The sequence below is a fragment of the Lottia gigantea genome (genome assembly GCF_000327385.1).
Source record: "Lottia gigantea unplaced genomic scaffold LOTGIsca_21, whole genome shotgun sequence".
NCBI classification, from domain to species: Eukaryota; Metazoa; Mollusca; class Gastropoda; family Lottiidae; genus Lottia; species Lottia gigantea.
In genome coordinates, this window is record NW_008708458.1 from 469090 (window position 1) to 485749 (window position 16660).

A 16660-nucleotide genomic window follows, 5' to 3' on the forward strand; every position below is an offset into this window, starting at 1 on the left:
TTTTGTGTCTGGAATATAATGCAACAAATAGGAGTGTAAGCATTAAAGGGTTTTTTCTAATTTGCACTCATGGCTTGCATTACAGCAATATTCAAATTTTGTTCGCAATAAATATTAAATAAATTCAAATTTGGTTTTCATGAAATGGTACAGAAATGCAATACAATATTTTCTCATTTAAAATTTCTATTTATCACTCGCCATGTTAATTGTAAAATGTTAAATGTGATATAAGATCATTTGATCAACAAAGGTATTAGCCTTTATTCTCTTAGTGAAAGTTTTTGTTATAAATTGAAACTGGCTCCAATGAAATGGTATTAGAACTTATACTGTGGACATCATAATCAAAAAGTTCCCATCGAAAAATATTGTAGTTACCAGCAATACCACTAGAGATATCTGAGAGACCACAGAAACACTGTAGAGTACTATACTAATGTAAAAGTTAGCTATAACTATTGTGTTGAAATGTTGCATAGTCATTTGTCGCTTTGATAATCATTTTGTGATGCAGTAATATGTCATGCTTCATGCCTGATAAATAAGTGTTCTTGAAGGATCATACGCAAAACCCTATCTTGTTTTTTCTTTTTGTTTTGTTTGTGTTTATAACATGCAAATGTTGGTGCTAATTATAAATGTTTATAAAATTAATTTGAGATTTAGTACTTTGATAAACCTATGATTGAAAAAGAGAAAATAGACAGAAAATTGCATCAACTAAAGATCAAATCATAATGAGATTTCTGACTTACTTCGCTGCACTATACTGGGATTATAAAGAAGGGCATCACATTACACTAGACTATCAGTTGGTTTCACTTAGGTTTTGTTTCATACTGTCTCAACAAAGTGCTTTCTCCATAATCACTTCATTAGACCCCATAAAAGACTGGTTGATTGTACACTTTGTGGCACTTATAACCTTATACTTTAAAACCCAACAGTCATTTATGTTGAGTATGGCAATTGAAGTGCCATTAAAGATGGTATTTTGATACCCACAATAGACCCTGAGTACTATAGAATATAGAAATGATTTCAAGTTCAACAAATATTTTATATACTCAATCAACTTAAAACAAAATTAATTCATTAAAAATACAGAAATATTATTCAGTATGGTACTTGAGAACCAAGTATATAAACAATAGGTCAATTAGATAAATTTAGTCCGAGTGATCATTTCTAAAACTTCAGCTCAACATCAGTTGTCTTCTGATGTCTTATCCCTTTGATGAATTCAAAATTATTCTTAAAACAGTAATAACATAATATTACTAAATTACTAACAGATTGCTGTACACTGATACTGGACATTAGGATTTAGTCTTGTAAAACAGTTCAAATATCATCAGTTTGAGATCTTTTATTGGTCAATCCATATTTGTGAAAGCGTCATTAAAACAAACGATGTCATAAAATCCTGTTAAAATAAGTTGAAATTTTCTTGGTATTACTGAGAATATAATCATCATTGACAATCATCGTATCTCGACTGATTTCTACCATTATATTCCCCCCTATTCTGATATTTCGAACTGTTATAGGGTTTAGGCCTGGAATCTCTAGTTCTACTGTAAGACGACCAACCACTCTCAGAATACTGTCTTTTATTATAGCCACTGTTATAAGAATCTAACCCTCGTGAGTAGTTCATACCCCCATACTGAGATTGACTGTCTCTATTGTATGAAGATTGTCTCCATGGTTCATCTAATCTGCTCCCAGATGGCTCATCCTCATATCCCCTATAGCCATTTCTACTTGGTTCATCAAACTGACTTCTAGAGTAGCTACTATTTTCACTTGACCTCCAATTGAGTTGACTAGCACCACCTCTATCTTGAAAGTTGTTTGGTCTGCTATCATTCTCCCTTTCTCTTCTATATTCTTCTTCTGCAGCATTTCTGTAATTCAATTTACAATAACATTACAATAAACAAGACAATTTAATCTGGGGAGATAGGAGGCTGGAATGGAGGAGTCACACACTCAGGTTGGGGTACCTGAGTGAAGTATCTTGATACCATTTACTACAATATTGGTTTGGTAATACAAAAGGTTTACATGAGGTTTTAAAAAGCATTAAGATTTGGAAAGATATCTTAACCTTCAGACTATACCTGACTATATCACTATCAGGGCCATATCTTAATGCATTTAAATAATTCTCACGTTCAATAGGGTGACCTCTGGCTTTATTAAATGCTGAAAAGATAAGATTATAAATAAAAATAGTTAATTTGGCATTATCTGGTGTTTATTTTAATTCAAGACCTCATGAAGTGCTATAATGTGATGATACCAATCACTTGATCACATGACCTACACTAACGTTCAACAGATATTATCCCAAGTAGGTTTCAATATTGCATCTCACACAAACTCAGCAGGAATTTAAAATTTCCGACACTGTTCCATAAAAAGGTTGGTCAATGTGAGCCAGACTTAAATATTTGCTTTACCAGCTGGATATGTCAGCCATATGTATCACTTATTAGAATATTTGTTTTGAGCAACAAATATGACAAAATTAAATAGTCAAATAAAAATCCAATGAAATCATTAACTATATAACTAACTAACCTGCAATAGCTGATTCTGGTTCTTGGTTTAAACAATCTATCATATACCTGTAATACAATAATCAAATATTTTCACAGCTCAATTTATCTATTGCAGAACAATATACCACACAGTTAGGGCTGGTTAAAATGATCGAAATAATTGATTATCATTGCAAAGGACTTTCATTATTTCCATTATCAAATTGCATAATCAATCATATGTCTAAGTTTCCATTTTCTCCACTGTACCTGCTAACAAGCAGTAATCTCTTCTACATCTGTTCCCTTCAGCACATTATTTACCCTACTTCTATGAAGAAGAAATAACCCATGACATTAAGTCATTTGGCATGCTTTTAATTTAGAATTTACAGAGTTTCTCAGTTAAAGTATTTCTATTCTTAATGAATTATAGATCGATAGTCTGCTAAAAATAATCAATCTCAAGTTTGTAATCAATACTTAGCCCTAAACACAGTACTATATTAATATAACAGAAATGTATATTTAAAAAAACACTCTCACCCTTTACCAGTGTCTTATGTTGAATAGTACATTTAGCTTGTTATATTTTTAATCACCCTAATTACTATTTAATAATATATAAAAAATATTTCTTTTTCAAGAGGCCAATCTACTTAAAATACACTCTGCAAATTCTTCTACTCTTGTTTTTTTTTTATAACCTTTTATAGAAATGACTCAGTTGTCAGATTTAAATTATTATCATTTCAGCTCTGAATTTTTCAGATAAAACCTTTAACAAGAATTGTTTTCCATAGGATGATATTTTACACAATAGCAATCAACATTGTTCTCAGTTTTTATTATATACCTTACCTGCATACAATGTAACCAGTTCTGTTTAACCCATGAGTACAATGTACTCCTATTAGAGATTCTGAAAACAAAGAAATCAGGTGTTGCTAATAAAGTCAAATCAACTACATCATACATGTCCACTCTATTTATTGAATTAGCCATTCAGTTTATTATTTCCAGGACACAATTTGAAATATATGTTGAATGTGTTCAAACAAAGAAATAGTTAGGCAAATAAATAATCAAATAGTAACTCACCACTATCTGGATTGGTTTGTAAAAATTCATTAACTATATCTTGAAATCTGAAAATTAACAATTCAGCGAAGATCACTATTAGAACATCCTCTGTATAACATGTCTTAAACTATTAAATATTTCTACAGTGCTTCCCTTTAACAGATAAACTCCATATTTGAGACCAATTTTTACATTTGCACTTGCTGTGGGTATTTTTGTAAATATGAACCCCAGCACGAAACTTGTGAATAAAATAAGCTTATAACAATAGAAAGCCGCTCCTGTATAATGTTGTTTTTATAGCTTTAAATTCAGGGCTATTAATTATTAAGCTATTTGAATAAAGAGAACTTTAAAAAGGTATGTGGTTAGTTAAAACCTTCTGACAGTTGATTATTTTAAAATGTCATAATCCATATTTCAAAATAAAATTCTAATAAAATAACATATTTACCTTTGGCAGACTTCACTACTTGGTATAACTTTACCAGGTGTAAATATCTTTTCATATTTCACAGATTTAGACTCAAAATCCTTTAATACAAAATGTTCACAGGAGATTAATATTCTTAAAGTGATTAAATTTGAACCTTATCTTCGCCTTAAGTTTATGTATACACATACCAAGTTTTTTCGGCTTAAAACTGTAGGTTCAAGAGCATTTTAAAAGAGAAAGTGAAAGGATGGACTGAAGATACATTTATGCATATGATTGTAAAAGAGCAACACTCTAAAAGCCTAAAAGCTATAGTTAAGTGATGCTCATTTGCACAGGACAATAAATAAAGAGAAAACTTAATAACTATTTCCTTACATTTTTATTATAGTATTTATCTGTATTTGTGAGATCTATCACCAGTCCTAGTTCTTTTCCTTGGTCTTGTAATTGTGACAATAAACTTTTGGGAGTAAACCTGCAAAAAAAAAAATAATTATTTGTAAGGAAAGCTGAGACATATGCTTTAGGCAAGTCATAAGATGTTAATGTTATGTTTATTATAGTCAATTACAGTCAAGTAACCTAATTTCGTGGAAACCTATTATTCATGGATTTGCGGAAATGATTAATAATTTACATGAGCGACCTTGCGCGACCTCCGCATTAGTTTGTTTTAATAAACATGCGTTTTCTCTACAATATCAGCTAGTAGAATGAATCCAGTAGTTTCAAGCAAGGTAAAATGTATTAATGTATACTTTGACAAATATAAAATGGCGGATTTCACTTATTACCAAACGTCACCATTTTTTTAGCGGCCGAATTTCCTTATAATCCCAAGCGGTAATCGGAATTCCAAGTGTCGTCTGCTAGAATGTAGTCCAACGAATGAAGTCACATGATCAACTAGCGGATTCTGTGTCAGCAGAAAATTTCTACGGAACACAAAGTGGACCATATTCTTATGTTGTTTCAATGACTTTTAGCAATAAATCACGCTACGTATCTTATTTTGTCAGTCACTATTTTTTTTAAAAATCATGGTTCTTTGAAGGAATTGTCACTAATTATAATGAATTGATATTAAAGATAAATACTAAGAGAAGTTAATTATACCACCCGGTATCCATACAACGTGTTTTTCTAGACTTATTTATAGATCAAACATTGTTCACGAAAATAGGTGACGCATTCTGCCGCCGTTGCCGAGTTGGTTGCTCATGAAATATTGGTCAAAGTGAATTATTCATAAAGAAAATCGAAATAAACCAATCTTAATTATTTAGTAGAATATCTGAGGAAACATCTAAGACATAAAAATTTTTTTTCGTTTTTTTAACTTTGACGAAATTCGGTGTTGAATCCTTATATCCACGAAAATAGGTTACACCACTGTACCACAAAAGGATATCTAATATGACTTACCATTCTTTTGGTGGAAGATTTCTCCGCACACATCCCTAGAAAAAGAATGTAGATAAAACTATGATTTGTGTTTAAAATATTTCAGAAGTTGGAACCATAAAAGAACTAAAGATCAGAAACATAATATCACAAAATGAAACACTTGTATTAGAGAACTTTTCGCCCAATACTAATGATATATATGATGAAAATATTAGTTTATATTTCTAATGTAATCTTCTATTTCAAAACAAGTCAACGTTTTTTCAACCTTCCTTTGAATTTTACCATTTAATTCAAGAAATTCGATCGAAACGATCATACTGAATGTACTATTACCCTGTGAGTGCCTTTTGTTGGATAGTATCTTGTTACCTTTCAACCACCCTAATTTCTATTACTTACTTCTTTTAAAGGTACCTTGAAAGCAATGAATCTGGTACCATCTATTATGCCACCCAATGCCTTATAATCTAACCATCTAAAATATAATTTTAATCTTAAAAGAATGTTTAATTATTAAAACCAAAGGATAAAATGATTTTAAATCAAAGAATGACTTAAATGAGTAGCCTACTTCTTATGTGCCAAATTTGGTAATTACAATCAAAAAAATTCTATTAGAAAATTCGAAATAATATAGTGAGACCATAAAAGATTGGATACAATCTGTAGTATAGTAATGAAAAATTATTCTTGAATGGCTTAACTATTCATATTTTATGCCATTATAAATTGTTACAAATTAAATTCTGTCAATCTGCCATTAGGTCTTTTACTTTCACTTTCTGTCTGGTGCAATCCATTTACGTGCATGTAGAGAATCACATTTTTGTTGCCATGCTGGAATTGAAAGTGTATTTATCAAGATCAGAGTTAAGCAAAAGTCTGATTGAAATCTAGTTGTTTAACACAGATACGAAATAAACTGTTAAGTCTACAGTTTTCTAGCAACCTACCCATTTGGGATTTTCATTTCAAACCAAACTATTTCATATATTTCTTCAGAAATAGAAAATCACTTTGTCGTGTGTTTACAAATATAGCAAAACGGAAGTTTATAAAATTAAAGTTCAAGGTCGTCAATCAACACAACGCAATCAAGTACGATTTTGATTGAAAATAAAATTTCCACAAAAAATCCACACATTCACAAACTTTGCCACGTCATTTACTCTAATATATATCGAAAGTTAGGCCATAGAACTATGACAGTTCTTATATTTCTATGGTAAGTCCTATTACAATACTTTTCACATCATGTCATTTTGTTGGTTACGTTTTGGTTCAAAATATTGAAATTAAAGGCGATTTGACTTAAGCCGACAGGTCACACTGACCTAATGCCAATAGCTTAGACTTCTTGTCAGTATACAGTTCTATGATGTAATATCAAACATGACCAACGAAATTGGGCTGTGCTTGTTCTCCTCTTTAGTTCGATTGAAAATGGGAAAGAGACAAACGTAAAATAAAAAGCTGTATCATGGCTACAGAAGTTAAACTCGGAAGATGCAACTTGGATCACGGATGGGAGAAATGGCGGTAAATTTAAATGTAAACAAGAACAGCTGATCTCTGAAAGCAGACGTCGATGTGAACGTTAACGTCTGCCTTCAGAGTTCAGTGCATTTGAAGAGCTACATTCATGGAAACATGTTACGTGCTCTAAACCGATTGTTTTGAAGAGCCAAATCTACTTTTAGTAGGGAAAGTTTGTACCTGTGTGTACACTACTAGCTAGAACTCTTGGCATCAGTCAGGTTTTTAATTAAAATTCATTGGCGCTAGTTTTAGTACCGGTAGCCTAAACTAGGCTAATCTTGAACTAAGTGGATCTGTTTTAAATTCCATTTCTAATTCTAGCCTAGCTGGACTAGGACTAGATCACATATCTGATCATCTTTGCCAGGGGCAGGGTGAGAATTTCCTTTACTTTTAGTTTTTATTTACATGTATTTTATTCCATGACACATTGAACATTGTCCAATGATGGGCCTATAGATAGATCTAGATTTAGATCTTATATGAGATAGCCTCTGTGTCACCAATGATTTAATGATCCCCATGCTCTTGATATATCATAAATGATAATAGTCTAAAAGTTATTAGATAAGCTTACTTATGATTTTATTAATATTAGGCCGGGCCTAGTAAATTTCATCAAAAAGAATTAATATTGATATGTTGATTATCTATGTTGACTCTTCATACATCTTCCTTAACCTTGGCTTGTTTTCTCCTGAACTCCCTTTTTCAGTTTTAAATATAACATATGAAGACTGAAGACATAATTTAGGATAAGTCTTGATCCAATCTACGCAAAATGATAGGTCAATATCATCTTATTTCATTTTTCTAGGACCAGACTTATTTCAAAGTGCGGGATCAGAAGTTTAAGATATAAGTATAGAAGGCCTTAAATAAAGATGTTCTACAGCTTGGAACTGTTACAGAAAAGGGGAGGGCAGTTTGGGATTATCTGGTAAGCTAGATTCTTGAACCAAATGCAAAATAATTCTTATATATCATCTTAGCTAGTTGTCATTACAGATAAATGCATACCACTTTATTTATCACTTGAAAGAGAATAAGAAAGAGAAAGAAACAGTTGTATTTTACAACCATAACAACTGACACCTAAATTCTGAAGAATGCTCTCTTCCAGCTGGTTTTGAGATGGAACTATTTCTGATTATCCGTACAGCATTGTATACATTAAGGCAACTTATAGCTGGGTCACCTGATCAACATTATCGTCATAGTCATTATGAGCAAAGCTACTTGCTGAACACTATATTGGGTCTTGATATCTTTTCAGGGTGGCAGCTACAGAAGGTGCCAAGTTAAACAAAAGACAGATAACCGGAGTTCGATTAAAGAAAGCTTGGTTTGTGTATTTTTTACCGACATTTGATTGATTCTCACTTTAATCGGGATTGATAAGTTTATTGAAAAAAATGTCACTGCATGAGTACATGGTCAATGTTTCATCCAGCTCTAACATGGAAGTCGTAAAAGTTGAATTGGGATTGTGCTGAGAATAATTGCCTATAAAAACCCTTCCATCTGATACAAGCTTTTTGTTATTAATCTCTCCAACATCAGACTGGTTTTAAGGGCACACTGCCCAGATTATGTCTTCTATCTTGCACCAAGGTCAATTATAGGTAAATCGGGATGAACTAGAGTTCTTGAGAACTAATGCTTTTGGAATTGCATATTATAAAAATTGTTCATGGGCTTTCTAATTCTATTTTGTAGTAATGATATTATAGACTACATTATGGTAAGAGGTCATCATGAATATGGTACTGGTAAATCAAGAAAAAGATTCTCATTATATCTCTCTTCACAACTAATGTATGGTGTGGTCAAAATCTACAACAGACAAAATGATTATCTACTCAGTAAGTTTATAGAATATTTTAAATCAGAGTTAAAAAGTTAACTATATTGATTTGAAGATGAAATGTTTCATTTCAATACATGTGCAATATAATAGAAATACCAGTTTACTTTTTGCTTTTTACTTCAATTGCTGAATTAATAATAATGATAATCTGTATTACAAATGGGCTTTATATTACCATGATCATGATAAGATCTTTAGTAACCCACTGATAGGAATGTCTTCCATTCTGCCCCTTATGAAATAGAAACTGAATGACTGATGGAATTAAGGGATTAAAATTGTACACACATCATGTGCATGTTCGATTGTAAATAGATTGCGACTGATTTTTCATTTCAGCTGATGCTACAACATTTATGGCAAGATTAAGATTTGCCTCCTCTGCCAGAGCTGACATTGAATTGAGAGAAACTGCAAAGTAATTATCAATTTCTTAAATATTGAGAATATAAGTGATTAATATTACAGCTAAACATAAGGTCATGATGATATGAAAGGTCTTATGGCATGAATATAGGCCTCAAGAATAAATTCCTTCATCTGATTTATGACGAATCTTATCAATATTTTTTAGTTTTCTGATTGATTATAATGGTTTTGTGATAATCCATTGTCTACAATTAATGTTTATTCTACGATGCACAAAATCTTCACCTCTATAAGGGTTATGTGCCTGATACTATTGCATAATTTTATTACAGTTCAGAGTTGGTAACTTTACCAGACCCAACTCATATTGCGGATCCTGAAAATGAAAATTTTGAAGCAACATTCGGCAGATTATCAAATAACTATCAGGAATCTCTGTTTGCTCATGAGGTAGGGATAAAATGAAAGGCAAGGCTTCTATTATTGAATGCTCACATTAGAGCAGTAATGAGTGCTACACTAAGTTCAATAATCTTAATAAGGTATTACGTAATTTAAACACAGATAGTCATTTGCCCATTGAAAAGTAATTATCATTGAGATTTAAAGGTTAAAACATATCTTTTACGCATAACTTCAAAAGATTTACATTTTCTGAATATGCTAAAGATCAATCATACAGCTAGCAAAATGTTTAGTATAATCCACAATAATCTAATATGAAAAGTGGTTTTATTTTATCATTCAAAGAATCACTAATCCATTGATTACATAGGCCTACTTTTATTTTATAATCATGGTTTTCAGAGGTTACGATTCACAAGTTCATCATCAGATATGGATGAAATGTTATCACCTATAGCAGATATAAATATAGCTCCATTTAGACCAGGTGAGTCATGTATAAAAACCTTAGCTAAGTGAAGTCTCTAAAAGTCATCTTGAATTGACAATCCATCAAAGTTTGGCAAAGGACATTGAATTTTCTCATTTCCAAAATGGTATCCAACATTAATCTTTGAAAACTTCAAACTGCATGTGCTAAAGATAACCCCTTCTCTGTCTGTATCTCATTCTTTTAAGATTTCATGTGCAATAACAGACAGTACACTACAGTCAGGCTATTCCATCAAGATATTTTTTATAAGACATCTGTATTTTCTTTCTTGATTTAATCATTATCTGTGTTTTCAGAGGATATAATGGGCAGCAGTCCTCATACAGTTTCAAGTTTAGACGAAATAACATTAAAACAAGCTCCATTGCAATCACATCTATCTACAGTAAGTTTGCTCTTCAATGGGTTAATTGGAATGGTGTTGTAAGCTGGCACTGAACCCCTGAAAATTCTTTCAGGCATCAGAAATTTTCTTTTTCCTATATCACAGTTGAGTTGTTTAACCACTCGCTGACAATCAAGAAACCCTGATATCCACGCACTTTTTGCTGCGATTTTTACTATGTTATCAGGAATAGCAATGTATGGATATATGGTACTCTGCTGAATATATTTTTTTTTTTTTGTATTTAGATGCAGACTATAGATGAAGAGTTATTATTTGGGTTACCAGATATAATAGACCATGTGTCTGAGAGATTAGAATCAGTTGATGTACCTACAGATCAATCTGCTGAAGCTAGACCAGTATCTCCTATAAGACCTCACACTCCTCTACAGACAACTATCACTGAGTAGGTTTGAAACTAGTATTTTATATTGCTATAGTGGTTAATCTATGATGAACAATTATATACCTTCATAATCTTACATAAACCTCTTGTAAAGGAAAACAATCATTTCTTTTAAATGAAATTGTACATTGTATCAGGCAAAACATTACAAACTTCTGACCACGGACACTTGTGATTCTGCACTTATCAATGTCCCAAAGACTTGAAAAAACTAAAACAGATGCAAATAACTATCAACAGTAGCTAAAATGAAAATATATAGACAATAGTAAAAACTCATATAAATAATATAGAAAATATATAAACAATAGTAAAAACTCATATAAATTCTATAGAAAATATATAAACAATAGTAATTTATGTTATCTGTTGGTACAATGAGACTATATTAAGGTATATATATGTCATACTATGATGGCAGAGCTGTAAATAGGGTTCTATGAGGCAAAGTGCATCAAGGCAACTAATTTTTGGGCGAATGGTCTAGACCAGACTATAAAGACAGTTTCCTTTTAAGGGTTAATTCTTAAATGTTTTCAGGGTACCAATCATACCTGTTCATGAAACACCAATACATCGTTCTGGGGAAGACATTACAAGAGAGGGTAGAGACAAACGTAAAAGACAAAAATCACCAGAAGTCACTCCCGGTCATAAAGAGTCACGATTAGAAAGAAGAGAAAGAAAGGTAATGCTATTTGGATGATTTGTCATAGAACTGCATTTCTTTTACTGGTAATAAAAATGTGATTGCATAGCACATGAGCATGTAACAACACTAAGTTACTTCTGAGTAATCAAAGAATTTGCATTGATATTTACAGTGCATTATTACTTCATTTTGCTATTATTTCTTACCTTTATCATATTATATACACCCAAACAGTGATGTTAGTTCGATTTAGGAAACTTTCCTTACCACTTTTAGTTTTACTCAAAATTGCATATATGTATGTTAAATGTAGTTTGTGTTTAGTTTGTGCGGAACATTGAATCCACACAAAAAAATTTAACAAGAAATTTTAAACCCCCAACACCAAATTAACAAGGCAGAAATCTTAACCTGAAACTTGTTGTGTATTATAGAGAAGTCGTCAACAGTTAGTTTTAGATGAAATAGAAATGCCACCGCCAGTACACAAACCACGTAGAAGAAGGAGACTAATTATTGATAAGGATACCCAGGTATCTAAGGAGGACTTTAAAAAGAATCTACAGAATCCAAATACTTGTTTACCATTTGTGAGTTAGATTTATTTTGTTCAACTTTCCTACAATATTGATTAATACACGATAAAACTCTTTAGCTAATGATCTCAGAATTTTGGTATGAAGTAATCAAAAGAAGAAATCTGTTTTATATCTAACTTTGCCAATCCATAAGACCAAAAGTCCCAAATGCTGAAAAAACACCTTGAGAGGACAGTGCGACATTTTGGAGGGTTGATTTGAGGGTTGAATATATGTAAATAGTCTTCAGAATTACTAGAAATGTACGAAAATCACATAATTCCTTTATAAATACTTCAAACTATGAATTTTACTCACTATTTCTATAATGTGTTTTCTATATATCACACAGAATCTTAAATTGACAAGTTCTCATTTTAACATTCAAACGTAGATAATTCTAGACACACATGGATTTGAAGGCTAAAATTACGACAGTGATGGCTCCTCTGTCCCTTTAAATGAGTCTGAAATCTATCCTGAATCATTCAAGATTGTAGAGAACAGGAAAAGGTCAATGTTGTGTTCAGTCCACTGCGTCCACCAAGATAGAAACAATGTCCAGATTTAAAGCAATAGAACACTGTTTGTCTTCACAAGAAAATAGTTACTTCACGAAGACATTTGATCAAAATCTAATTTGATTTGAAGCAATTCATCTAAGGGCCATTTTTGCAACTGGTTTTGTCGACTTCTTTTTCCGGGAAAGCAAATGCCAATATTTATTTTTACCACAGCTAAGAATGTTAATTTGATACATCACAAATATGTCATCTGAAACAACTTGCAAATCTTTATGTTCCAGGTTTTACCTGATTTTAAAGCCAAGACTTTTGAAGATTATTTAAAACAGCCAGGAAGACGTAAGTTGTTCTGATAATCTGGACAATGTCCTCAGCGTGGAATTGTTACTACCTTATGAAAAAAAGTCTTATCATTACTCAAAAACCATCAGTTATTGAAATAATTCTAAACCATTCCCAGATCAATAACAAGAAGTTATTCCATTTAAATCATTTCTTAATCATGAGAAAATATCAATTCTTTCAGCACTGTGTAAACCATTGCTGAGGTTGTATCAAAGAAATTGTAAGCTTCCTCGAACTGGTAGGTACAATTCTTCTTCAGTCTTCTTTGATGGGAAAACACCATTGTGTCACCGGGAATTTATACAATATTTCCTAAAACTGTTCACTCTGATTTCCTGAATATAGCGATTCTGGGCAATCATTTTTACCTCACTAACTATTTATTGCCAATCTCAGCAACTGACAGCTATTTAAACACAATATAGTCTCTGCTCTTTTATAATAGCTTTTAAGTTGCAATTCCATGAATAACTACAGGGGCTCTTGTTTAAACCTACAAGCTTTTATCTTGTCAACTTTAAAATTTGGAAAATTGACTGAATTTATTATATTACAGTTGTATTATCTGAGAGTGAATACAGCTCATCAACATTGACCAGTTCCTCTCCACCCACTGGTACTTCAGTCTCATCACCTACAACACATCCAGAAACAGAAGTTCTCTGTTCACCTAGACACTTTCCATCTTCACCTAGACATCCTCCAGCATTCGAGTTAGGACAGGCATCAGAATTAGGTCAAGAGACCTCACCTGGGGTAAGCATTAAAGGGATTGTAAAGATGTTTTCTAAAAAATTGTATGTGTAACACGAATACTCATAGCATCAATTCGCATCATTCCAATTTTCACACAAATGTCTGTGGCTCCTGAAATTCCACAAAAAAATAAGTGGTTGATGACATCACTAATCGCAAAATATGCTTTTTCAGACCCATCGTGGGGGCTGAGCCCCAAAAAGTAAGAATTAAGCCCCAGCAAAACCTTCTTCTGTTCAACAGAGATTGATTCATTTACAGTGTCTTTGTACAAAATCAAAAAGATATAGATTTAGATACGTTTTTGGCGCCTCAAAACTGTCAGAAATTAGTTCTCTGGGCCTTGAATTCTTCAAAATCTGAGCCCCAGCACTAATTCATTCCTGGCAACGGGGCTGACCCTTCTTATTCTTATCCTATCATTGAGTTCATCGAGTGTATATGCCAAAAAGCTGACAATGTTTAAACATGTCTTATTCAGAAGTCTTACTCGATGGAAAGAATTAGATTAGATACAAGTGGTAATATATCAACAGAGAGAGCAGTTTCATTTAGTCATAGTTCAATAGATGGTTCTTTAATATTAGAACAGAGCAAGCTTCCAGAAACCAGGTAAGTATTCGTCTTACAACTGATAGAGCTGAATGTCACCTTCCAAATGCAGAATGAAATGTTTATTTGTCTCACATTTTTATGTGGGCTACTTGTACAAAATTGTCGCTGATGTAAAAGTCTTACAGGAATTTTTTTAGCTATTTTAAAATAGCGACAAACATGCTTGTATATGCATAATTATGTGCCACAAGCTTTGGAATTTTAAAAGTAAAAATGATCAATAACTAAGAATTCTTTACTTTTCTGTGACTCTGATTACTTTGCTTTCTAACCATCATACCATACTGTCCTGATAAGGATTGTATTTCCAAAACACAGGTCAATAATCATATTCTATTAATTTGCAGTGTCAGTAGATTAGGAGAGGTCAGTGTTGTAATAGAAGAAGAAAATTTATTAGAAGACCATGCAGAGATCCCAGAGCCTGCAGCACCTTTCTTAGAGAGTCCTGTTGAAACAGAAAAACAAGTGTCTCCTCGACAGTTTATTAGGTAAAATAGGGGTGGCCAGTGACAGTAGGGAAGCTAATTGAATTCATTGATTCCTAGCAGAGTTTATTAGGTACTTTCTCATTGAAGTATTTGTTATATTCTGTAGATTTTAAAATGGCAAATTCTAACTCAATAAAAATATGCTATAATCAGATGGGACTGGCATGGAAAATATTATAAAACATCAGGTCAGAAAAGTGACATGGTGCTGTATCAGGTACAGAAAAGTTAGATGTTAAACTCCATTTCATTTCCTATCTTGCAGAGAATTAAGGTTGTCTACTGCCAATGGCCAAGAAACAACATTTAGAGAATTGGTACCACCTGAATCTACTACCAGACCAATTGCAGCCAGATTATTTGCTAAATTACTAGGTAAGTGTGGTCACCTATAGTTTCAGTCTGAGAGAATTCACATCTCCCTGAATTGCAAACTGAGCACTTGATAAGTCACTTGTTCAAATATAATTTTAAAAGTTTTTTTGGGTGATTTTCTATAAATGATACCTACTGTTCGTATGTGACATATTTTGTCATCTTAAAATGGAATATAATAGAACAGATGACAGATAATGGATTGTGCATGCTCACAAAAAAATAAATGGCTGCACATGTTGTCTTTATTTTGGTATCCAATCCTTGATCAGCAAATATTCTGTCATTATGTCATCTGATGATGACCATGTACCCATTGTGTTGAAATGTTATGTACTTTGTTGTATATTCTGTTATTAAATTAATAAACTTCTGTTTGTAGAAATGTGCAAGAATGGCCAAGTTGCTGCAAGACAAGAAAGACCCTATGGAGATATCTTCATTACACAAATTGAAGTCTTTTAACTACAGAATAAAAATGAAAACCTTTGTTATAAAACAACCTCAACTGTACAAAATTAAATCTTTCAATTTCAGCTTTTGTGACTCAAAAGCTGTAGTAGAACCCAATCCACTATTGCCTTATGAAAGAATATTTAAAAAATCATATGGTACTCAAATTCTAGGCCTTGTTCAAATGTTAAAAGTTTTATATATTAAAAATATGAAAGATGGTGTTGAGAGAGTACTGAATGCTTTATCGTTAGCGAATGACAGAAATAATAGTCCATGACTCACCGTTACCATGAAAAATTATGAATTTATCTCAAAGTCATGGAATAATTTATATGGCACCACCAATCAGAAACAGAATTTATGTGATTGTCGGTGCCTAATGCCAGGAATAGTTGTGAAAGTTGAAAGAACCATGGTCCATTTTGATGCATTACCATGTACATTGTTAATTGCTATATTTAAATATTTATTATGCTTGTTATATTGTTTTAAATGATTAGATTTTAATATTAGTATATTATGTTCAAACATTGTGCCAAAATTCTGTTGATTTTAATTGTTATCTGTTATCAACGAAAGATGTACAATTATAGCTAATTTTTAATGTGTTTCTTTGTTAATTGTTAGGTGATAGATATTGATTATGCTTGTTATATTGTTTTAAATTTTTATATTTTACTAGATTTTTATTAGTATAATATGTTATAACATTGTGCCAAAATTCTGTTAATTTTAATTGTTATAATTATTGTTATTGATATTTACCTATAATAATGAGAGATGTATAATTAAAAGGCTAAATGTACCAGTGATCAATGGCAATTTTAACTCTAAAACTTTTACTATTATTGAAGGTAACTGTGAAGCTTTAAAACTGATAAAGAATCTGTACTAGACAGGCATGGCATGCTTAC

General features: G+C 31.9%; 2 protein-coding genes across 2 annotated transcripts; one reads left to right on the forward strand and one right to left on the reverse strand.

Moving 5' to 3' along the window:
- Window positions 1-1045: 1045 nt before the first annotated feature.
- On the reverse strand, window positions 1046-6514 carry LOTGIDRAFT_214357 (hypothetical protein). The gene is made up of 10 exons (XM_009054081.1): window positions 6438-6514; window positions 5884-5959; window positions 5500-5534; window positions 4450-4549; window positions 4090-4169; window positions 3654-3700; window positions 3414-3474; window positions 2593-2639; window positions 2130-2214; window positions 1046-1913 (listed from the first exon to the last, which is right to left on the reverse strand). The coding sequence occupies exons 1-10, from the start codon at window positions 6452-6454 to the stop codon at window positions 1478-1480; spliced, it is 984 nt and encodes a 327-aa protein (XP_009052329.1). The 5' UTR covers window positions 6455-6514; the 3' UTR covers window positions 1046-1477.
- Window positions 6515-7155: 641 nt separating this feature from the next.
- Window positions 7156-15997, forward strand: LOTGIDRAFT_231664 (hypothetical protein). Its single transcript, XM_009054082.1, has 18 exons — window positions 7156-7397; window positions 7841-7963; window positions 8300-8368; window positions 8743-8888; window positions 9233-9311; window positions 9595-9712; window positions 10070-10154; window positions 10457-10545; window positions 10794-10954; window positions 11495-11642; window positions 12041-12196; window positions 12990-13047; window positions 13235-13291; window positions 13610-13809; window positions 14291-14421; window positions 14772-14915; window positions 15181-15290; window positions 15673-15997. Exons 2-18 carry the CDS (start codon window positions 7908-7910, stop codon window positions 15753-15755), a joined length of 1890 nt encoding a protein of 629 aa, XP_009052330.1. The 5' UTR covers window positions 7156-7397; window positions 7841-7907; the 3' UTR covers window positions 15756-15997.
- The last annotated feature ends 663 nt before the right edge of the window (window positions 15998-16660 follow it).